Source organism: Saccopteryx leptura, chromosome 7 (assembly GCF_036850995.1).
Source record: "Saccopteryx leptura isolate mSacLep1 chromosome 7, mSacLep1_pri_phased_curated, whole genome shotgun sequence".
NCBI lineage: Eukaryota > Metazoa > Chordata > Mammalia > Chiroptera > Emballonuridae > Saccopteryx > Saccopteryx leptura.
Window position 1 is genome coordinate 103,133,186 of NC_089509.1, and position 25,094 is coordinate 103,158,279.

General features: G+C 42.3%; 1 protein-coding gene across 3 annotated transcripts; it reads left to right on the forward strand.

Annotated features, from left to right (window-relative positions):
- Positions 1–87: 87 nt before the first annotated feature.
- Positions 88–24,863, forward strand: CNOT9 (CCR4-NOT transcription complex subunit 9). Of its 3 annotated transcripts, XM_066345391.1 has the most exons (9): positions 88–499; positions 6,259–6,438; positions 8,261–8,376; positions 12,373–12,482; positions 18,715–18,824; positions 20,646–20,744; positions 20,970–21,061; positions 22,619–22,764; positions 23,657–24,863. In XM_066345391.1, exons 1-9 carry the CDS (start codon positions 476–478, stop codon positions 23,737–23,739), a joined length of 960 nt encoding a protein of 319 aa, XP_066201488.1. In that variant the 5' UTR covers positions 88–475; the 3' UTR covers positions 23,740–24,863. The 3 variants fall into 3 exon arrangements, with proteins under 3 accessions (XP_066201488.1, XP_066201487.1, XP_066201486.1); XM_066345390.1 differs by lacking the exons at positions 22,619–22,764; positions 23,657–24,863 and adding an exon at positions 21,963–22,604; XM_066345389.1 differs by having other exon boundaries at positions 89–499; positions 22,619–24,863.
- Positions 24,864–25,094: the final 231 nt, after the last annotated feature.

Here is a 25,094-nt window from a genome sequence, read left to right on the forward strand (position 1 = left end):
CGAGTGCTGTCGCGCCAAGGCAGCCCCGCCCCATCCTGACGGTAGTACGCATGCGCATTTCCCCCTTCACGCACTTTCGACTTCTACCGTTTCCTTTTTACTCAGCTCTATGGGACATGCGCATTACATGTCCTCCTGAACTCGGCTTTTCCCGCCCTTCACTGGCTTCCAGTAGGGTCGGAGTTCACGCCCCGCTCTGGGAATACCTCTCAGGGGATGCGGGGACTAACAGGTGGTGGATGTCCTTTAGATCCTGAATCTTAAAAGGCCAAGGACATACTTTGGGGCTAGGAGGCGGGAAGAGGTTGTGTGGGTGGGGCCAGCGGTGTAAGGTTATAGGGCTGCGAAGGGGCGGAGCGAGTCGAAGGCGGATGGCGGCTGCGGCGGCTCTTCATCTTGGGCGGCAGAGGTGCTGAAGTGGGGACGTGAGTGGGGCACGTCCGGCAGTGGGAATAGAGCGGCGGCCGCTCCCAACATGCACAGTCTGGCGACGGCTGCGGTAAGTGGCTAGGCCGCCCGGCCTGGGCCTAGAACCCCGCCTCAGCCCTGCGTCTCGGCCTCCTCTGCTAGCCCGCAGTCCAGCTCCAGACCTCAACCCACGAGGCCCCTGTCCCCCTCTCTTCGCCGCGCCCCGGCCGTGATGGAGCCCGTCCCCGCTTTCCTCGCCGGCCGGCTCTCGTGGCTTCTCGCGCGGCGTTTCGCGTTGTTTTCCGGCCCCGGGGCCTGGTTCGGCGCCTGGAGCACCTCGCGGCCCGGACAGACCATTCATTGATTCCCTGCGCAGACCGACAGTTTCCGGATGCCAGTTGCACCCAGGGCGTCGGCGGGCTTGAGGGGAATCCCGTGAGCGATCTGCCAGGGCCCAGGGTTCTCAAACTCACTGCCTGGGCACGGCGCCGCGGGAAGGGAATGGCTTCTGGCTCAAACCACATGCTTTACAGATGGCAAGTCGGAGACCCAGAGAAGTGAAGAGTTGTTATGCCTGACTGGATGGGCATAACAATGCCCATTTAGGCTAAATGCGTCTAAAACCTTTCCCCACACATCTCGTTTTATCTGCGTGGTGTTTCAGAAACAGATCGTGTAATTCACCTGTCTAAAGTAATCCTGTGTTTTCCCATTGCATTTAGAGAAAATCCAGACTCATTGCCATGACAGACAAGGCCCTCCTTGGTTCTTACCCACTTTTACAGTTTCCTTTTATGTCACTTACTCGGTAGGCTGCAGTTACACTGGCCGCTGTGCATCCCTTCTGCCATACCTTCTAGAACACTTTTCCACTCCAAGGTGCACTTTCTAATCTCCATTCCTGGAATACCCGCCCTACTCCTGCCTCTTACGGGTACACACACACACACACACACACACACACACACACACACCAGGTGGGCATCACTGGCTCCTTTTCCCTCAGGTCTCTGCCTGAAACTCCCTAGAATTGGCCTCCCCTACCATCCTTTTAAAAGTAGTTCTGTATCCCCTGACTTTTCTCTGTTAAAGTAATAACCCTTACGGTACTGATTCTAATTTGTAATTTTTATATTCATTCACTTGCTTGTTGTCTGACTCCCTCTTGAGGACTGAAGGGGCTGTCATGTGGGTCCTGTTTACATGGTTACCCCTGATCCTGGCACCAAATAAGGGCTGGGATACTTGACTGAATGAGGGGTGTAGATGAAGGAGGTGACTACTGAGAACACTTAGCCATAATAGAAAAACAGGATCATATGATTTGAGCACACTTTTCTAAGTGCCCATTCCACTTTTTCTGTTTCACCAAAGTGAAGTGACTAAGGAGAAAGTAACATACTGAAATTGCATTATGAGGCAAAATGACACAAGTACCAAATAGAGAACCAAAAAATTATCTTTAAGTATAAAAAGTGAGCATAGTGTGATTGAGCCCAAACTCATTTCTAGATCCAGTGGCATCTCTGCCTTGTGTCACCATGTTTCTAAGGTGTTTGTAACTCTTCAAAGTGGAGAGGTACCTTTTATTTATCTCTCAGTGTTCCCCGTTTTTAGCTTTTTTGGAGGGGATCCCTAATTATGTGCACTATTTTGAAGAAGCAGTCAAATTGAGGTTGCTGCCTGACCTGTGGTAGCACAGTGGATAAAGCTTCAAATTTGGAAGAAGCATGTTAAGATGAGGTTGCTGCCTGACCTGTGGCGCGATGGATAAAGCATTGACCTGGAATGCTGAGGTCACCCTTTGAAACCCTGGGCTTGCCTGGTCAAGGCACATATGAGGGTTTATTCTTCCTGCTCCTATTTTCCTTCTCTCTCTCTCTTTCCCTCTCTCTCTCTTTCCTTCTCTCTCTCTCCTCTCTAACATGAATTTTTAAAAAAAAGATGAGGTTGCTGCTGATAGGGGGTGGGGGCAGGTTAAACAAAGGATTCTTCTAAGGTTGGCTTGTCTGTCCATCTCAAAATCTAGTAGTGTCTTCTCCATACTTTGACACCAAGCTGCTCTTTTCCCTGTGCCTCCCCAAATCTTATACCTAATCAGTTCCTTTTATTTTCACTAGCTCCCTAATGCATCTTTTGAACAGCCATGAAAGCTGTGGTTTATTAGAGTAAATACTGAATTCATGTTTCTTCTGTTAAATTTGCAGGACTCTAACATGTATTTAAATTTGAACTTTTAGATACTCTTAGACCTGTTATGCAGTTTGGACTACACAAAAGTTCTGGCAAGTTCCCTTGCACCACTCATTCACTAGAATAAATATTTGGTTACTAGGAAGCATAGAAAAGTTGAGTAGCCTCTTTCCCAATCTTTTGTGCGTTCCATTAGACTAAACTGCCTGTATTATTCTGATCTGGGTAAAGGGACAGTAATGGTGTTTGTCATGCTCTAGAATAATATATGCAATAAAGCCTGCAATAATTAAGCCACTTGAGAACATGCTTACTTTTTGCCTAATGATGGAACTTTATATTTGTGTGTATCTTTTAAAAAAAAATAACAGGTAAGTCATCACTCAGCTAGGGAGACATTACTATCAAAGGAGAATATGGTCACATGTAAATGCAGGATGTCATTCACAAGAGGGAGAATTTGTGATAATTTGGAAAGTTAACAAATTTTAACACTTGAATAGTATTTTATTATGTTAGAAATGTACAGGATAGTAGACTTTTGTCATTCTCTATAAAATGCATCCTAACATCTCCATTATTGCCACTGTTGAAAGTAATTTGTTTCACAAATAAGGGCGTACATACATACATACATACAACACAGGATTATCTAAAGATTAAATAAGAATAGCAAAGTGCTCAGTGATTGGCTAGGAGATTCACTCACTGGTTAAATAACTTGCTCCCAGATTCAGCCTTGGTACTTTTTGTGTGTGTGCTGTGTGGCAGAGACAGAGAGAGTCAGAGAAAGGGACAGATACAGACAGACAGACAGAAAGGGAGAGAGATGAGAAACATCAATTCTTCGTTGCAGCTCCTTAGTTATTCGTTGATTGCTTTCTCATATGTGCCTTGACCGGGGGGGGGGGGGGGGGGGGGGCTACAGCAGACCAAGTGACCCTTTGCTCGAGACAGCGACCTTGGGCTCAAGCTGGTGAGCCTTGCTCAAACCAGATGAGCCGGTGCTCAAGTTGGCAACCTCAGGGTCTCGAACCTGGGTCCTCCACATCCCAGTCTGATGCTCTATCCACTGCTCCACTGCCTTGTCAGGCCAGCCTTGGTACTCTTTTTTTTTTTTTGTATTTTTCTGAAGCTGGAAACGGGGAGAGACAGTCAGACAGACTCCCTCATGCGCCCTACCGGGATCCACCCTGCACGCCCACCAGGGGTGATGCTCTGCCACCAGGGGGCGACGCTCTGCCCCTCTGGGGGGTCGCTCAGTGGAGACCAGAGCCACTCTAGTGCCTGGGGCAGAGGCCAAGGAGCCATCCCCAGCACCCGGGCCATCTTTGCTCCAATGGAGCCTTGGCTATGGGAGGGGAAGAGAGAGACAGAGAGGAAGGAGGGGGGGGGGTGGAGAAGCAAATGGGCGCTTCTCCTATGTGCCCTGGCCGGGAATCGAACCTGGGTCCCCCACACGCCAGGCCGACACTCTACCACTGAGCCAACCGGCCAGGGCCCAGCCTTGGTACTCTTAAGAGTAAAAGATCACTTTGTTATGGGCCTCAGAGGTTGCTTGAGATTAATATAACTACAAATCTTCCGGTACTGTGGCTCTTCTGTAATGAATGTTTTGTTAGTGATTTAAAACAACCAAAGGTAAACCTTAGGACAGGCGTCCCCAAACTGCGGCCCCCTGAGGCCATTTATCCGGCCCCCCTGCTGCACTTCTGGAAGGGGCACCTCTTTCATTGGTGGTCAGTGAGAGGAGCACTGTATGTGGTGGCCCTCCAACGGTCTGTGGGACAGTGAACTGGCCCCCTGTGTAAAAAGTTTGGGGACCCCTGCTAGGAAATACATTAGACGTGCATTTAAAAATTTTTTTCTTCACTGCCTGACCTGTGGTGGCACAGTGGATAAAGCATCTACCTGAATTGCTGGGGTCACTGGTTTGAGATCCTCGGGTTCCCTGGTCAAGGCACATAGGAGAAACAAGTTGATGCTTCCCATTCCTCCCAACTCCCATTTTTTCTCTACCTCCTCTTTCTAAAATCAATTTTAAAATATTTTTTTCCCATACTGAAATTCATTGGCAGTGCTAAACTAACATCTATAAGCCCTTGTTTTTCCATCACTTTGCAGCTAAACGCTAGCATCATTAGTTATTTTATATCTTTCTGTTGAAGCTGTGCTGGACTCCCAGATGCCCTCCTCTTTGTCAAGTAAAGGAACCTTGTGTACTCGGACTGATCTAATTCAAACACTCTCCTCCCTTCTGCTGTTGAAGTTTTAAGCAGATTGCCTAACTTCTCTTTGCTTGTTCACTTCCATTTTGAAAAAGTTATTCTGAAGGACATTCTGGCCCTTACTTTATAAAGATAGGATAATTATGCTAATTTATTATTTCCCTCTGGCATTATTTTAAGTTTCTTTTTTTTTTTTTACAGGGAAAGAAAGAGAGTCAGAGAGAGGGACAGATAAGGACAGACAGGAAGGGAGAGAGATGAAAAGCATCAATCATCAATTCTTCATTACGACACCTTAGTTGTTCATTGATTGCTTTCTCATATGTGCCTTGACGGGGGGGGGGGGGGGGGGGGCTACAGCAGACCGAGTGACCCCTTGCTCAAGCTAGTGACCTTGGGTCCAAGCTGGTGAACTCTTTGCTCAAGCCAGATGAGCCGCGCTCAAGCTGGCAACCTCGGGGTCTCAAACTCTGGTCCTGCGCATCCCAGTCCGACACTTTATCCACTGCGCCACCGCCTGTTCAGGCCCACTCTCTCTCTTGCTAAAAAAACACAACCAAAACAAGAAATCTGCCTGACCAGGCAGGGGCGCAGTGGATAGAGCATCAGACTGGGATGCGCAAGACCCGGGTTTGAGACCCCGAGGTCGCCAGCTTGAGCCCAAGGTCTCTGGCTCGAGCAAGGGGTCACTCGGTCTGCTGTAGCCCCACAGTCAAGGCACATACGAGAAAGCAATCAATGAACAACTAAAAAGTGCCACAACGAAGAATTGATGATTGATGCTTCTCATCTCTCTCCCTTCCTGTCTGTCCTTATCTGTCCCTCTCTCTGACTCTCTGTCTCTGCCACAAAAAAAAAAAAAAAAGAGAGAGAGAGAGAGATAGTGGGGAAGGGAGAGAGATGAGAAGTATCAACTTTGTTGTTGTGGCACTTTAGTTGTTCATTGCTTGCTCATACACAACTTGACCTGCGGGCTTCAGCTGAGCCAGTGACCCCTTCCTCAAGCCAGCGACCATGGGTTCATGTCTATGATTTCACACTCAGGCCAGATGAACCCTCACTAAAGCCGGCAACCTCTGGGTTTTGAACCTGGGTCCTCAGCTTTCCAGGTCAGCACTCTATCCACTGCGCAACCACCTTGTCAGGCATCAAGTTTCCTGCTTTTAAAACAGTGTGACAGTAAATATCTTGGTATATCTTCAGTGCAGCCCACGTATACCTATATGATAAATTCGTAAAGATGGAATTATTAAAGGGTATGTGCATTTTAAATTTTGATAAATTTGACTAGTTTATTCAAGTATATATATTTAGAAAAATTTCTCTGGTATTTATGAAAAGTATATTCCCTCTAAAGTACTACTGCAGAACAAGACTTGGTTTGACTCTAATGAAGCTCACTTGTTTACTTTCTTGTTTTCATTTGAAGCCTGTGCCTACTGCACTGGCTCAAGTGGATAGAGAAAAGATCTACCAGTGGATCAACGAGCTGTCCAGTCCTGAGACAAGAGAAAATGCTTTGCTGGAGCTAAGTAAGAAGCGAGAATCTGTTCCTGACCTCGCACCCATGCTGTGGCATTCGTTTGGTACTATTGCGGCACTTTTACAGGTGGGTATATATCCATGTGATATGTAGTTCAGTTCTGTATATAACACTTGTAATTCTCTGCCTTTGCCCCAAAAATTTTGAAGACATTAGTAAGATGAGTCTTTAAACGTTGGCATTTGCAAGAATCTGTTTTAGAAATGCCTAAAGTGCTTGTTAAAATATAGATTTGGGCCTGACCTGTGGTGGCGCAGTGGATAAAGCGTCGACCTGGAGATGCTGAGGTCGCTGGTTTGAAACCCTGGGTTTGCCTGGTCAAGGCACATATGGGAGTTGATGCTTCCAGCTCCTCCCCCACTTCTCTCTCTCTGTCTCTCCTCTCTCTGTCTCCCTCTGTCTCTCCCTCTCCTCTCTAAAATGAATAAATTAAAATTAAAATTAAAAATTAAAAAATATAGATTCTTGGATTCTACCCAAGAGATTTGGTTTATTTAGGCTGAGATTAAAATCTGTATTTTTAACAAGCACATCCCCTGCTCTCAGGTGATTCTGATGCAGGTGGTCTAAGAATACACTGAGAAATGCAGCTTTAGGAGTACTACAGGACTACATGACAGTGGCAAGAAGGTAGAAAGCAGGTGTAAGAACTGCAAGGTATATGCTGGGGAAAGAAAATGTTAAAGATTGTTGTAGGATTAAAGGTGGGTACATTTGTACATTAAAGACTAAATAACTAAAATTTATTTCTGCCAGAATGGTCATTGGTGGGGAATAAGATAAGGTGTAGTCTAGGGAATGATCATCCTTTAAAGTATTGTCTAAAATACTGAATTTTTTTTTTTTTTTACAGAGACAGAGGGATAGATAGGGACAGACAAACAGGAATGGAGAGAGATGAGAAGCATCAATCATTTGTTTTTCGTTGTGACACCTTAGTTGTTCATTGATTGCTTTCTCATATGTGCCTTGACCATGGGGCTATAGCAGACCAAGTAACCCCTTACTCAAGCCAGCAACCTTGGGTTCAAGCTGGTGAGTTTTGCTCAAACCAGATGAGCCCGTGCTCAAGCTGGAGACCTTGGGGTCTCGAACCTGGGTCCTCCGCATCCCAGTCCGACGCTCTATCCACTGCACCACCGCCTGTCAGGCTAAAAATACTGAATATTTAGGTTAGTTTTTCAAATCTGTTGTCATTTCACATTCTGTCCCTACTGCGTGTAGCCAAGAATTTAATCTCTCTTACTGGAATATTTTTTTTCTTTCTTAAAAATTTTTATTGAATTTATTTGGGTGACTTTGGCTAATAAAATTATACAGGTTTCAGTTGCACAATTCTATAATATATCATCTGTATTGGAATATTTTCTATGTAAAATTTTTACAATTAAAATAAAATTATATTCAAGGTGATATATATATCACCTTTTGATATATATATTCACTGCATATCCATGTTTTTTTTGCAGTTGCTACCTAACCAAATTCCAACTTCTTTATAAGTCACTGGTTGATTTACTAACATTTTCTGGCCAGCTACGTCATCACAATAACTTGAAGTAGGGTGTTGACAAAAGGAGAGATTCTAAATGTAAGAGTTTCTCAAAAGTGAAAGCCTCAACAAATGCAGGATATAAAAAATGTATCAGTGACCACAGTTGCCTCAATAGAAATCTTCCCAGAGACATGTAGAAATGTCACAGATAGTCTTGATCAAGTATGTTTCTGATGAAGGATAGGAGTATATTTTTGAATTTATCAAAATCTAAATTCAGTTCTTATAGGATATGTGGAATAAAGAGGGTTTTTAAGAAGTGTTTTGCTTTAATATGGCACTTAATTTTATAATGTTTTCTTTGTTCATCTGATGCTGGTTTCCATTTTTTAGGAAATTGTAAATATTTATCCATCTATCAACCCACCTACCTTGACAGCACATCAGTCTAACAGAGTTTGCAATGCTCTGGCATTACTGCAGTGTGTGGCATCACACCCAGAAACCAGGTAAGTGCTTTGAGTGAGTTTGTTCGGGGTAGTTTGTACTGAATGTGGCCTTTAGCTTTTTCTGAATGATGACAGGAGGAGCATATAATAAGAGTCCATGTGTGGGGGTGTGGTTCTTCAGGATCCACATTTACCTTTTGGGTTTTTTTTCCTGAAGAATTTCTGGTCTCTAATTTACTAAATTTTAATGTAGTAACAGTATAATTTTTTTTTTTTTTGTATTTTTTCTGAAGCTGGAAACAGGGCGAGACAGTCAGACAGACTCCCGCATGCGCCTGACCAGGACCCAGCCGGCACGCCCACCAGGGGGCGATGCTCCGCCCCTCCAGGGCATCGCTCTGTCGCAACCAGAGCCACTCCAGCGCCTGGGGCAGAGGCCAAGGAGCCATCCCCAGCGCCTGGGCCATCTTTGCTCCAGTGGAGCCTCAGCTGCGGGAGGGGAAGAGAGAGACAGAGAGGAAGGAGAGGGGGAGGGGTGGAGAAGCAGACGGGCGCCTCTCCTGTGTGCCCCGGCCGGGAATCGAACCCGGGACTTCTGCACGCCAGGCCGACGCTCCACCGCTGAGCCAACCAGCCAGGGCCAGTATAATATTATTTAACATGTTCTTTTATAATTAACTTTTTTATTGTAGTAAAATATACATAACATAAAATTTATCATTTTAACCATTTTTAAATGTGCAGTTTAGTAGTAGTTATATACATTTATAATGTTTGACCATCACCATCATCCATCTCTGTAACTGGTCATCTTTTAAAGCTAACACTCTACAGCGGCCCTCTGAGCACAGCAGGCAGCCCGTCAGTCTCATAAAGCTAAAACTCTATATCCATTAAATAATAACTGTTTATTCCTCCAGTCCCTGTCAGCACCATTATACTTTCTGTCTCTGATTTTGACCACTCTGAGCACCTCACATAGGTGGAATCATGCAATATTTGTCTTCTTGTGATTGACTTATTTAATGTAATGTTCTAAGTTTTATCCATATTGTAGCATATATCTGAATTCCTTTCCTTTTTAAGGTTGAATGATATCCATTGTCTCATATACTTTTTACTGTTCATAGCAATGAATTTTAAAGCATTGGTATACACATCTCCAGAAAGATCAAGCATATAGTCACTTCTGAATCCATGGTAAGCATCACTATGCCATGTATGAGGCAGTATGTGGCATTAGTAAATATATCAACCCAACATATTTTCCACCAATCCCAAGTTAGACATCAGAATCTTAACACAGGATTCTAGACCGTCTCTGTAAAAGTTGAGAATTAATATGCAAGTTGAAAGGGAAGTCCTGGCCTGACCAGGCGGTGGCGCAGTGGATTGAGCGTTGGACTGGGATGCGGAACGACCCAGGTTTGAGACCCCGAGGTCGCTAGCTTGAGCGTGGGCTCATCTGGCTTGAGCAAAAAGCTCACCAGCTTGGACCCAAGGTCGCTGGCTCCAGCAAGGGGTTACTCGGTCTGCTGAAGGCCCACAGTCAAGGCACATATGAGAGAGCAATCAATGAACAACTAAGGTGTTGCAACGAAAAACTGATGATTGATGCTTCTCATCTCTCTTCATTCCTGTCTGTCTATTCCTCTCTCTGACTCTCTCTGTCCCTGTAAAAAAGAAAAGAAAAAAAAAAAAAGAAAGAGAAGTCTTGTTCAGGAATCTACATTGTGGCTTTTATGGCCCTAAGATACTCAATAGTCATCTTATTAAAGTCTTTCCTCTGTCAAGTTTCCTTATAAAATCTGAGTGCTCAGATGGCACTGGCCTTCTAGGAGCTTTAGAGAAGTTACTAAGACAATTATTTTTAAGCACTTAAGAAAAATGCAAAACTACTTTGAGTGTTAAAAATTTGGGGTGTTAGCCTGACCAGGCAGTGGTGCAGTGGACAGAATGTCAGACTGGAACGCAGAGGACCCAGGTTCGAAACCCCAAGGTCTCCAGCTTGAACACGGGCTCATCAGTTTGAGTGCAGGGTCACTGTCTTGAGCATGGGATCATAAACATGACTCCATGGTTGCTGGCTTGAGCCCAAAGGTTGCTAGCTTGAGCAAGAGATCACTCACTCTGCTGTAGTCCTCCCCCCCTCCCCCGTCAATGAACAAATAAGGTGCTGCAATGAAGAATTGATTGTTCTCATTTCTATTCCTTCCTGTCTGTCTGTCCCTATCTGTCCCTCTCTCTGACTCTCTCACTGTCTCTGTCAAAAAAAAAATTGAGGTGGGGGGAGTGGTGTTAGGGCCCTGGCCAGTTGTTCAGTGGTAGAGCATTAGCCAGGCTGTGGATGTCCCAGGTTTGATTTCTGGTCAGGGCACACAGGAAAAGCGACCATCTGCTTCTACACCCCTCCCCCTTCTCTCTCTCCCTCCCTCCCTCTTTCTCTTCTCTTCTCGTAGCCATGGCTCGATTGGCTTGACGAGTTGGCCTTGGGTGCTGAGATTGGTTCCATGGCCTCCACCTCGGGCGCTAAGAGATGGCTCCAGTTGCAACAGAGCAGAGGCCCCAGATGGGCAGAACCTTGCCCCACGTTGGCTTACCAGGTTGATCCTCGTCAGGACACATGCAGGAGTCTGTCTCTGCTTCCCCTCCTCTCACTAAAAAATGAAAATTGGGGGTATTAGCTGTCCTACAAAATTTAATTATAAATGATATAAAGTAATAGATTGATTTTATATTAGTTGCCTGGTATTAGTTGAAGATTAAAATGTTTATAGAATATTTAGCATATCTGAAATTCTCTTAACAAAAACAAAGAGTATACATTTAAGGATAGCAGATCAACCTGATAATGGCTGCCTTGTTGTCTTGGTTTATAAGGTTTTGTCTGGCTATACCTGTGAATATTGTTATTCAGCTATAAATTAAGTGAGAGAAGGCATCTAGGAGAATCTCATGGACACTTGATTGCATTTTATGATCAATTTTTTAAAAATCTGTAGTTGGCTGGCCCTGGCCACTTAGCTTAGTGGTAGAGCATCTGCCCTGTGTGTGGAAGTCCTGGGTTCGATTCCTGGCCAGGGTATATAGGAGAAGCGTCCATCTGCTTCTCCACCCTTCCTCCTCTCCTTTCTCTCTATCTGTCTCTTGCCCTCCAGCAGCTAAGCTTCCATTGGAGCAAAGTTGGCCCCAGGCACGGAGGATAGTTCCATGGCCTCTGCCTCAGGTGCTAGAATGGCTCTGGTTGCAACAGAGCGACAGCCCAGCTGGGCAGAGCATCACCCCCTAGTGGGCATGCCGAGTAGATCCCGGTCAGGCGCCCATAGAGTCTTTCTGCCTCCCTGCTTCTCACTTCAGAAAAATATAAAATAAATAAATAAGATCTGTAGTTGGCTATTTTCAGTTTTTAAGGTACTTGGTGCTGATATGATGGAAATCATGTATTCTCTTAACTGTCAGCCTGCATTAGGGTTTTTTAATCTTGACACCATTGGTGTTTTGAGATGATAAGACTTTGTGGTGGAAGAGGGGGTCGGAGAGGGCTGTCCTGTGCATTGTACGATGTTTAGCAGCCCGTCTACTGGATGCCAACAGCACCGCCTCAGTTGTAACAACCAAAAATATCTCCAAACATTGCCACATGTCCCTGAGGGGCAAAATCGCCCCAGTTGAAAGCCTCTGGTCTAGGCTAATGACCAGTAATAGTCTTTCCTAAAGATTTCTTGGTCAGCCTGACCTCTGGTGGTGCAGTGGATGGAGCATCGACCTGGGAACACTGAGGTTGCCGGTTCGGGACCCTGCACTTGTCTGGTCGAGGCATATATGGGAGTTGATGCTTCCTGCTCCTCCCCCCTTTCTCTCTCTCTCTCTCCCTCCCTCCCTCCTCTCTAAAATGAATAAATAAAAATTAAAAAAATACATCAAATGCTTTTTTAAAAAAAGATTTCTTGGTCAGTCTAGGTTATAAGCCTTACAAAATGAACCATCTGGAAATCTGAATGTTTATAATCCTTAGAAGTTAATCCTGGGCTCTGACTGATTATTTTTTTCTTCCAGGTCAGCATTTCTTGCAGCACACATCCCACTTTTTTTGTACCCCTTTTTGCACACTGTCAGCAAAACGCGTCCCTTTGAATATCTTCGACTAACCAGTCTTGGAGTTATTGGTGAGTCATTAGGGTTGTATGGAAAGCCTGAAGTACTAATTTATAAAAGTGGTCTTCACTTGGGTGTTTTGTCCAGTCTTTTACAGCTTTTGTTCACCAATTGTTTTTGTCTTTGAGATTAAGTCTGTTTTTTCCCTAATAAATGAGTATCAGGAACATGATGGCTCTTACCAGGTACCATTCTGAGTGTTAGTAAGGCCCAACATTTAGAATTAAATTCAGCATATTATATAAATGTTTACTGGAATTATAGGGAGAATAAAAAACAAGAACTTCAGTCAACAGATAAAGACTATAATTCTAGGAATAAGAATTTGAATTCTGTTTTATTTTGTCTTCTATATTGTTCTTTCTTAACTCTAAGAGTCTACCTTCTATTTCACCTAAATTTTTGCATACTCAAGTTAATGTTTCCATGTATATTTACTATGGGAAATGTGCCCAAAATACATTTTTACTTAAGAAAATAATATATCAGCTATTTCAGATCTCAGCCTCCTGGATAGTAAAGAACTACTTTTGGATATGTGAAATGTAAATACATACAAGCTTTTTTTCCAATTATCTTTTCTGTTTTCAATTATGTTCTCATAGTTTTGCTTATGTACTAACTAAACAATAAGAACATTGATTATATAAGCTATTTTGTTAGATTATTATTTTCATGTTTAGTCTGTGTTCACATGCCTATGGTTATAAATTATGACTCAGAAAGTATAATTTAAAAGTACTGTATAGTATTTTTAGGATACATTTCTGAGACATTTCATTCTACTTTTTTTTTTATTGACAGAAGAGTCAGAAGGACAGATAGGGACAGACAGGAAGAGTGAGAGATGAGAAGCATCAGTTTTTTGTTTTTGTTTTTTAATTATTTTTATTTATTCATTTTAGAGAAGAGAGAGAGGGGGGGAGAGAGGGAAGGAAGGGGGTGAGGAGCAGGAATCATCAACTTCCGTATGTGCCTTGACCAAGAAAGCCCAGGGTTTTGAACCAGTGACCTCAGCATTCCAGGTTGACGCTTGATCCACTGCGCCACCACAGGTTGCATCAGTTCTTTGTTGTGGCTCCTGAGTTATTCATTGACTGCTTTCTCATATGTGCCTTGACCAGGGCGCTACAGCAGAGTGAGTGACCCTTGCTCAAGCCAGCGACCTTTGGGCTCAAGCCAGTGACCATGGGGTCATGTCTTTGATCCCACGCTCAAGCCAGCGACCTGGTGCTCAAGCTGGTGAACCCATGCTTAAGCTGTCGACCTCAGGGGTTTTTTTGTTTTGTTTTGTATTTTTTTTTTTTCTGAAGCTGGAAACGGGGAGAGACAGTCAGACAGACTCCGCATGCACCCGACCGGGATCCACCCGGCACGCCCACCAGGGGCCACGCTCTGCCCACCAGGGGGCGATGCTCTGCCCCTCCGGGGCGTCGCTCTGCCGCGACCAGAGCCACTCTAGTGCCTGGGGCCAAGGAGCCATCCCCAGCGCCCGGGCCATCTTTGCTCCAATGGAGCCTTGGCTGCGGGAGGGGAAGAGAGAGACAGAGAGGAAGGAGGGGGGGGTGGAGAAGCAAATGGGTGCTTCTCCTATGTGCCCTGGCTGGGAATCGAACCCGGGTCCCCCACACGCCAGGCCGACGCTCTACCACTGAGCCAACCAGCCAGGGCCGACCTCAGGGTTTTGAACGTGGGTTTTCCATGCATGTACTGGTCCAATGCTCTGTCCACTGCGCCACTGCATAGTCTGGTTTATTCTACTTTTAAGGAGTAACTATTACTTCTTATACTTCAAATAAATGTTATTATTAATCGCCCAAGTGTTACTCTAATTAGAAACTTTTTCCAGTATATTCTTTTTTGCTTTTAAGCTATACAGATTTTCATGTAGGATTTAAAACAACATGATTCCAGCCAAAAGAAAACATTTATATTTTTAATTCTGATTCAAGTCATGCTATTTCTTTTGGGTTTTTTACTATTGAGGCTGGATGATTCAGATATGAGATGGTAGGATAAAGTTAACAGTAGAGGGGTGAATAAAAAACTTGGAAAATATTAAGCCAGTTGTTCATTCATCCTTACATACATATTCTGAAACTCAGTTTCCCCAAGTCAGTTGAGAGAATAAGCAGAAGGTGAATATTTGGACCTAGACTTTTTGCTTAGAGTTCAAGAGTTATCAGACAAGTTTGAATATAAATGAAATAATACATAAGAGAAATTAGAAAATACTTGAAACTGAATAAAAATGAAAACAGCATATCAAAATTTGTACAGTGAAGCTAAAGCAGGGCTCAGAGAGAAATTGGTAGCATTAAATACTTATACTGGAAAAGAAGAGAGGTCATTAATCAAATATCTTAAGCTTTCTTTTTAAGAAACAAGAAAAAGGAGCCAATTAGACCAAAGCAAACAAAAGGACGGAAATAAAGAATAGACATCAGGCCTGACCAGGCGGTGGCGCAGGGGATAGAGCGTTGGACTGGGATGCGGAAGGACCCAGGTTCTAGACCCCGAGGTTGCCGGCTTGAGCGCAGGTTCATCTGGCTTGAGCAAAATAAAAAATGCTCACCAGCTTGGACCCAAGGTCACTGGCTCAAGCAAGGGGTTACTCGGTCTGCTGAAGGCCCGCGGTCAAGGCACATATGAGAAAGCAATCAATGAACAACTAAGGTGTCACAACGAAAAACTGATGATTGATGCTTCTCATCTCTCTCTGTTCCTGTCTGTCTTTGCCTATATCCCTCTCTCTGACTCTTTCTCTCAGTCCCTGTAAAGAAAAAAATAAAGTAAAATAAATAAAATCAATCAATAAATTAAAAAAAAAAAAGAATAGACATCAGGGAAAATGAGAGTAGAAAAACAATAGATAAACCGGTTCGAAACCCTGGGCTTGCCTGGTCAAGGCACATAATGGGAGTTGATGCTTCCTGCTCCTCCCCCCTTCTCTCTCTATCTCTCTCCTCTCTCTCCCTCTCTCTCTCCTTTCTAAAATGAATAAATAAAATTAAATAAACCGGTAGTTCAGTAGGTAAAATTAAAAAAATAAATAAACAATAGATAAAAATCAATGAAACCACCTGACCTGTGGTGGCGCAGTGGATAAAGCGTTGACCTGGAAATTCTGAGGTCGCCAGTTCGAAACCCTGGGCTTGCCTGGTCAAGGCACATATGGGAGTTGATGCTTCCAGCTCCTCCCCCCCTTCTGTCTCTCCTCTGTCTCTCCCTCTCCTCTCTTAAAATGCATAAAAAAAAAAAATCAATCAAACCAAAGGCTTATTTTTTTTTTTTAAAAATCAAAATATAATTTACATATAACATTGTATTAGTTTTATACAATATGATTTGATACATGTATATATTGGAAATTGATCACCACAAGAGATTTAGTTAACCTCCATCTCCACACAGTTACATTATTTTTATGAGAACTTTTAAGGTTTATTCTCTTAACTTTCAAATACACAATTGAATATTTTTGCTACAGTCACCATGCTGTAGAATACATCCCCCAGAACTTATTTATTTAGTAACTGGAACTGTATTCCTTTTGACCATCCTTATTCATTTCACCTACTCCCAATTTTTTATTGGAAAATATTATAATAAAATTAATAAACTTCTAACCAGACAAACTGAGGGGAAAAAGGAAGGCACAGATTACAAATATCAGGAATGAAACAGGGTATGTAATAACAGACTCTACAGACATTACCAAGATAATAAGGGAATAATAACTTTATACTCATAAATTTGACAACTTAGATGAAATGAACAAATTCTTTGAAATATTCAGTCTGCCAAAGCACACTCAAGAAATAAAGATGAACTTGGCCCTGGCCGGTTGGCTCAGTGGTAGAGCATCGGCCTGGCGTGTAAAAGTCCCGGGTTCGATTCCCGGCCAGGGCACACAAGAGAAGTGCCCATCTGCTTCTCCACCCCTCCCCCTCTCCTTTCTCTCTATCTCTCTCTTCCGCTCCCACAGCTAAGGTTCCATGGGAGCATACTTGGCCCAGGTGCTGAGGATGGCTCCATGACCTCTGCCTCAGGCACTAGAATGGCTCAGGTTGTAGCAGAGCAATGCCCTAGACGGGCAGAGCATGCCCCCTAGTAGGCATGACGGGTGGATCCTGGTCGGGTACATGCAGGAGTCTCTCTGTCTGCCACCCCCAGCTTCTCACTATTGAAAAATACCAGAAAAGAAAGAAAGGTAAACTCAGTAGTCTTATATCTATTAGCTATTTTTGTAGGTAAAAACCTTCCAACTTTGAAAACTCCAGACCCAGATTGCTTTACTAGTAAATTCTATCAAAATTTAAAGAATATGCCTGACCTGTGGTGGCGCAGTGGATAAAGCGTTGACCTGGAAATGCTGAGGTCGCCGGTTCAAAACCCTGGGCTTGCCTGGTTAAGGCACATATGGGAGTTGATGCTTCCAGCTCCTCCCCCCGTCTCTCTCCTCTCTCTCTCTCCTCTCTAAAAATGAATAAATAAAATAAAATAAAAAAATTAAAAAAAAAAAAAAAAGAATAGATAATACCAATTCTGCAAAAACTTTTCCAGAACACAGAGAGTAGGCTTTTAAACTCTTGGTGAGATCAGCATTACTATGATAATAAAACCAGAAAAAGACATTATAAGAAAAGAAAGCTATGTGCCGATATCCCTTACAACAGAGATGCAGAAATTATCAAAATGATAACAAATGAAATCTAGCAGTATATAAAAAGAGATCATCATGACCAAGTGAGATTTATCCTGGAAGTACATTCTGGTTCACCTTTCAAAAATAAGTCAGTATGATTTACCATATCAAGAGACCAACAAAATAATAGAATTGGGATAAATTTTTTTTTTAATTAAATTTTATTTACTCATTTTAGAGAGGAGAGAGAAAGGGAGAGGGAGAGAGAGAGGGGGAGAGAGAAAGAGAAGGTGGGGAGGAGCTGGAAGCATCAACTCCCATATGTGCCTTGGCCAGGCAAGCCCAGGGTTTCGAACCAGCGACCTCAGCATTTCCAGGTCAACGCTTTATCTACTGTGCCACCACAGGTCAGGCAGAATTGGGATAAATTTAGAAATCATTTGTGCCCTGGCTGGGTAGCTTTGTTGCAGTTGTTCCCAACCCCTGGGCCGCGGACCAGTAGCGGTCCGTGGGCCATTTGGTACTGGTCTGTTGAGAAAGAATAAATAACATATTATTTTCGTGGGGTTTTTTTTTTGTTTTATTTTTATTTAAGTTTGAATAATGTTTTATTTTTTTTTAATGACCAGATTCCCTCTGTTACATTCGTCTAAGACACACTCTTGACGCTTGTCTCGGTCACGGGATACATTTATCTGTCCCACCCTAAAGGCCAATCCGTGAAAATATTTTCTGACATTAAACCAGTCCGTGGCCCAAAAAAGGTTGGGGACCACTGGGTTGGAGCATGGGCCCAAAGTGCAGAGGTTGCCAGTTTGATCCTTGGTCAGGGCACATACAGGAACAGATTGATGTTCTCTTTCTCCCTCTCTCTCTCTCCTTCTCTCCCTCCCTCCCCCCCCCTCCCCTTTCCTCTCTGGCCAAAGTCAATATTTAAAAAATAATAATTTAAAAAAAAATAAATCATTTGTTCCAACTATCATTTTATAGATAAATAGGCCTACAAAGAGAAGGTAACTTTATCAAACTTGGGTAAACTGTTGTGGAACCAGGGTTAGAATACAGGGGTGGGTGTATGTGTGTTTCTTATTTGGATATACCCACAATGTTTGTCTTCTTTGAGGAAAGAGGGGCAATTAATAATCAGGAAGTAATGTTTATTTTATATGTATTGTGAGGTAGGATTCAGACTGACACCCTTTCTTGGCTATGTAGGAATATGCTTTAATACTGATATAGATTTCTGTTATCTAAAATAAATAGAGAATGGATAGTGATAATTATCATATGATTGTCGACCAAGAGTGATTAAAAAAAAAGTACTTTAGATAGTTAAACTGCTGCTAACTCTATGATGGACCAAACTTGGTTCCTTTAGGTTCCTGCTCTTTTCATGGTGACCGGTAACAGTCAACCTGTGCTTTTCTTCATTTTTTTTTTTAACCTGGGTATGACTCTTGATTCTATGACATAATAAACCATAGTTTGTGTTCTGTGTTATTTAAGTTTCACAGCTATCTGGGTGAACGATACAAAGTTCATTTTAATTGGAAAGCCTAAATGAAATACCTTTTGTTTGTCCATATTTTCTTTAGGGGCTCTGGTGAAAACAGATGAGCAGGAAGTAATCAACTTTTTATTGACAACAGAAATTATCCCTTTGTGTTTGCGTATTATGGAATCTGGAAGTGAACTTTCTAAAACAGTATGTGCTTTTAACTTAATTAGATTCTACATTGTGTTGGTTCTTGAGCTACTTTTTCATGGTGTACAGGATAATTATTTTGGAAAGCTGTTTGGCAGTATCCACTATAAACATAAGCCTATTCCGTGACCCAGCTGTCCCACTCTTAGGAACATTCCAAGAGAAAAGAGCTTTTACGTACATCAACACATGTACAGAATGTTTATAGCAGTTTTACTCATAAAATAAATTGTAATGTAGTCACAAAATAAACTACACAGTAATTGGCAAGAATGAACTGCTGATAAATGCAACATAGATGACTTTATAGGCATTTTGTTGAGCAAAAGGAGCCAGACACATGAGTTTATACTATATGATTCCATTTATGTGAAATTCAACAACAGGCAAAACCAGTCAATGGGGATAAGTCAGAATAGTGGTAACCTCTCCAGGAAGAATATTGACTGAGAAAAGACACAGGGAATCTGCTGGAGTGCTGGAAATAAATATTCTATATTTTAGTCTCGTTGTGGTTCATAAATGTGTGCATAGGTAAAAATTCTGCAAGATACACTTAAGATTAGTGCATTTTGTACACTTTAAACTTTTTATTGTGTATATGTTTTTATTAGTTTGCTATTGCTGCCATAATAAAATTGCTACAGGTTTGGTGGCTTAAAATAACACAAATTGATTCTCTATAGCTCTGCAAGGCAAAAATTGTAAGTCATTTTCACCAAGCAAAAAAAAGTCAGCGTGTCTGTAACATTCTTTCTGGATGCCCTAAGGAGAGTCACTTTCTTTGCCTTGTCTAGAATTGCACTCTGACTCATGCCCCCCTCTTCCATCTTCAAAGCCAACACTATAGCATGTTCAGTCACTCTTTTGCTTCTTTCACTTTGCCTTCCCCTCTGTGGTTGAGTTTCACTCTTACAAGAACACTTGTGATTACATTTAAGGCATGCCTGGATAATCCAGGATGACTATCTCCCCCCAAGATTAATCATATCTGTCAAGTCCCTTTTGCCATATTAGGTATCATTCACAGTGTTTGGTGATTAGGACCTGCATATCTTTGGGAGCCATTATTAGCCAACTATTTTATCCCAGCAAAATAGTAAAATTAAATAATTCCCACAGTTGGTTCTGATGAGCAGCCAAAGAAGAGAATCATTGTAGTAACGGTTCGACTTGAATTAAACTAGTAGTTTTTAAATTCCTTCTGTATAAGAGTTAAACAAGCTTAAGTTGAGGATATTCTCTACTATTGTTGGAACGATTTTCTAAGGGATTCTTTAAAATCTTATTTCTTAAAGGTCTTTTGAGACTAGGAAAAGCCTTCCCTCATTTGGAAAAGATGGGGCAGAACTGAATCTCTAAAATCATCTTGGCCCATGGAAAAGAGAAGAGTCTCTGTATTCAGACTAGTTTTGGATCTCAACTCTGCAACTTAATAGCTTTGTCACTTGGGATCTTAACCTGGCAAGTTATTGATTATCAGTTATACCTGACACATAGTAATTATTCAATAACTGAGATAGTTTCTCCTTTTAAGAATCTGATATAAATAAAATGAGAATAACAATAGTACCTACCTCATAGGCTTATGAAAATAAAGTAAGGCGTATTTTATGCCTTTAGGAAAAATTCTGGCAGATAGTAAGTGTTCAGTAGGGTAATATTTTTTTTTTTTGTACTGTACATTTACCAAGTAAGATGTATATAATGTGACGGTCTCTACTTAATTTTCTGGTTCATGGTTCTTCCTGGGAGATGAATTGACAGCTAGAAGATAAGTCTGAGTGATGTTTTAGACTCCTTAATTTTGTTTTACTCCAGGTTGCCACATTCATCCTCCAAAAGATCCTCTTAGATGACACCGGTTTGGCTTATATATGTCAGACATATGAACGTTTCTCCCATGTTGCCATGATCTTGGTAAGTTCTTTTATTTACCCTCTTTGCAGTAGTACTGACCACACAGCTTATAGTCCCTTTGCAATGGACACTGAGCAACTGTGTAACTTCAGTCATTCCACTGGAAATAACAACCCTGGAACCTTGGGTAATGATTCTCGCAATATCTGATCTCTAACATCAACTAGGATTATTTTGTTTTGCTTTTTATTTTTTTCCTACCCCACCCCATTTTGGGGGAAACAGGGCAAGATGGTCCTACAGCTATCCAAAGAGCCTTCCGCCCGTCTGCTGAAGCATGTAGTGAGGTGTTACCTTCGACTCTCAGATAATCCCAGGTAAACATTTACAGGATTTATAGGACTTTGGGGAAATACTCTTGTGAATGGTTGCTTCATCTCATGGCATAGCTTCTATATCTTTAGGACAGGGAAGCGATATAACTATGTTTAGTTTGTTTGAGATAGAACTTGATAAATTTCTTTCAAAATCTGAAGTGCTGAATTTAAAAAATTCCATCAGAATTTTATTTCCCCACTATAACTCTGTACTCTACTCTAAAATTCCAGAGAGTTCAGATAGTTCCCAGGGAAACTTAGGGGACTCAAATCACATCCTGTGACTTGAGGTTTTCATTGCTATTCTAGGTGATCAGAAAGAGAAGAATATTTTCAAAGATCTCTTAAGAAGGGAACACAGCCCAAAGGGCTCTTGATGTATTTTCAATTCTCTGCTTGATTCCTGTAAAGTCCTTGAGCTAATTATTTAATCTCCCTATGCTTATAATGTTTTTGCCAGAAATCATTCATTGTAGGTATAATGCATTTTAGAAGTATTTGACCTTTGGCTTTGTAAATCCATAATTAATGCTGAAAGCCACTTACTAAGATTCTCCTAGACCACATAATGGGGTGATTTTTGTGTTCCCAGGAATGAGAATAACTTGATTTAATGTGAACTCCCGCCACTGAGGTTATTTAAGCCCTAGCTATTTCTTTGACTATTTTGTCCTGTTCTTCAGTGGTTTGTATTTTCACCAAAGTTTGAAAATGTGTTTATTTGAAATTCTACTTGTACAGAATTGTAACTGCTTAAAACCACCTTATACAGGGATTGGCAAAAGTAGGTTTATAGTTGTGAGTTCTTAAAAATTTATTTTATTATTATTTATTAACTATTATTTATTTGTATTATCTTCTTATTGTTATTTTGTATCCTTACTTGTGATTTATCTTTTAGGTAATGATGGCTGCTAATTTAACCTACTTTTGCCCACTCCTGTAGTTAACAGTCACCTTTTTGAGGTTTTCAGATTTGACTTTCTGCTGGTCGTCTTTTAAAGAAAATGAAACATGAAAAAATTCATCTGATAATTTTGCTACCATAGTTTTGTTTTTTGATCATCTCTTATTAAGGATTTTAACTATAAACTGAAGCAGTTTTTGGGAAGACACAAATTTATACTGATTTAGAATTTAAGTCGATTAATTTGTCATACTATGATACTCCCTGTTAATGTACTGATTTTGGAAATGTTTCATTTACGATATAACCCATATATTTCTGATATGAGTATATTGGCAATATTTACTATAATAAATCAGAAAGTAGTTTGAATTGAACTATTGTACCATTTTATTCCATTTTCCTTTGTCATGAAGTTCTATATTGGGGCATCTCTGAAAATGTGTACAGGCTACAGGTCCTGGAGATCTCTAAGCCTGTGCCTTGCCTAATAGAAGCTTTAAAGAATTTTAATGGTTTTTAGAAGTAATTTGACAAGAGCCATAGATTCCCAGGATTCTGTATATTTATGTCTAAGAAAGGAACTCTTCCCTGTCCTCTGTGGGTTTATTTGTTGGTCTCCCTGGTTGGTTTGTTTGTTTCTGATGTAGGGCACGTGAAGCACTCAGGCAGTGTCTCCCTGACCAGCTGAAGGACACAACCTTTGCCCAGGTGCTAAAAGACGACACCACAACGAAACGCTGGCTTGCACAACTGGTGAAGAACCTGCAAGAGGGCCAGGTCACGGATCCCCGGGGTATCCCCCTGCCCCCTCAGTGATCCTCCCCGACCCTCCCAGGACTCCCACAAGTTGGGGAAGGAAGGGGGAACCTTCAAGGAAAACAGCTCAGGTTTTATTGCTGACCAGGAATAGACAACTTCACTGCTGAACTGCACTGGAGAAAAGGGGCAAGGTACCCCAACTGAGGTGTGTGAGCTGCCATTTCAGGCTGCCTTGAGGACCTGGGCTCCTCCTGCTACTCCCAGGAAATGGGCTCCTGACAGCAGTCTGCCACCACAGCCCCAGGAGGGTGTCAACACCAGCAAATGCTGTATTTGCAGCATGCCCAAGACAACCCTTCTCCCCCACCTCTACCTAGCCGCTGGCAGGGAGAGGAGGCAGTGGTGATGGCAGCACTCTAGACATGGTGAACGCCTGGGACCAAGCCATGTGGCATTTTTTATTTTGCCTTCCTGGAAGACTCAAGATGTGTCTCTTCTTTCTCTCTCTCAATATTTGTTTACTTTGGTATTTTTTGTTGTTTAATGATAGAGAGAGATGTGTTTAGTGGACACAAGCTGTAATACTCAGCAAAACTTTGTCGACTGGCACTGTTTACAAGTCTGTTAGCTGCATAAGCTCAATAAAAAGTTGGTCTGGGCATTACACCCCCTCTAGCAGGCCAATAGCTGCATGAACTGTTGGGAGGAATGGGAGGCACGGGAAAGGGATAATGCCAAAGGACAGCAGGAGCCCACCGCCTCTTTCCCTTCCCGGTCTTCTACCCTTCGTTCTGGATGCCACGAAGACCTTAACCCTGTTTTTGGCTTCAGCTGCTAGCTTTTTCAAATCTCAGTGCTTTCCCCCTTTTCATTTTCCTCCAGTTAAACTTAAAACAGACGTCTTAATTCATCAGGCTGTCCTGTAGGGTATTGTATTGAGGGAGGAGAGACGGCATTGGATCTCACCTTCAATTCAAGTCCTCAAAGATATTTTCTGGAAGACTTTTAAAAGGGAGGTGCCTGGGATTAAGATGATAGGCTACTTGGTCCTATTCTTTGTTATAGTTTGAATTTCTGCAGCTCCAGCTGTCTTCATGATTGTACTTGAAGCAGTATTAGCTGAATTAATTTTATTCAGATTTAAGATAGGGGACTGAGTCCTCTTAGTCCACTCAGTCTTTGTTTTTCTTTTTCTTTTGACACATTCCCTTTTGGTCTATGGGAATTACAGGGTTGCCACTAAAAGATTTTTCACTGTTCATATTGTGTTAGAGGATCCCCCTTCCTGGAGCTTTAGGTGACTCTGTTCACAATCCAGTCCTTCCTTCTACCAACACCTGCTCTCTCTTATCGCCATCTCCAATCACAGATGGGATTATTAATCGAATTCTAGAGAGAGACCAAGTATATCCTGTTCACATTTACACAGTTGAAGGTGTCTCTGAACAAGTTTGAGGGGTCTATAAGAGGCAAGCTCAGAGAAATCTTTGCAGAGGCAGTTTTGCCAACACAAGGGCTCTTTCAAGCCGACTTTCACAAAGGGAGCCGGCCTTGTTAGTTGGCTTCTGTCTCTTTAGAGCCAAGAAGTTGTAATTAAGTAGCCTAGATATAGGAAGGGTAGGCTAAGCACTTATTCCCCTGCCTTCCAAACTGAAGAGAACATAGCCAGCTCTTAGTAATCTTAAGCCTGAAGAGAAGAGGTCCTGGAGAAGCAGAAAGAGCATGGACTGGATAGATGTCTTGACTCCCTTCAGCCCATAGTTTGTATCTGGAGAGTTCAGCTAGGGTAACCCTGGTTTTTGCCAACCACCTTCCTGCTGAGCCAAAGTTTTCTTACTCCCCCTCCACTGGGGAAGCAGCTGAGGCCCATAGGAAATTCTCTTCTCTCCATCTCGCGGTGCATTGGGCATATTACTGTGCCGATAGTGTCTTAATTCTTGTTCCATCTATTTTCAGCTGGCCTTGGACCCCACATAAAGAGTTTCAGGGGAGGGATGGAAATGGGTATTATTCCTTGTAGTTGATCCTAATGTCATGTGTGTATAAAGAGACCGACCCTTCCCCTCATTTTGTGTTTTTCATCCCTTTCCCTCAACAGGATTGAAATAAAACATGCTTCTGTTTTTATAAAAACATTTTTTTCTTTAAACTGAGTATTTTATTTTGTCAATATAGATATCTAGGCACTTGGACAGGTGATCATTGCCACCCTGCCTCTACCCTCTGTCCACCTATACAAGTTCACTGCCCTGCCAAGAGGGCAGGCAGTAATGGTTCCTTTGTGGATAGGTCATTTGGGAGAGTCTTGCTGACGTGTAAAAGTTGTTTGGGAGACTGGGATTGCTACTTTTTATTTGATAAAAT

Excerpts from the sequence above, each read along its gene's own strand:
- CNOT9 (XM_066345391.1), top strand. The coding sequence starts at position 476 with ATGCACAGTCTGGCGACGGCTGCG. Across the intron at positions 6,439-8,260 it reads CTATTGCGGCACTTTTACAG|GAAATTGTAAATATTTATCC; the intron begins GTGGGTATATAT and ends TCCATTTTTTAG. Across the intron at positions 21,062-22,618 it reads CGACTCTCAGATAATCCCAG|GGCACGTGAAGCACTCAGGC; the intron begins GTAAACATTTAC and ends TTTCTGATGTAG.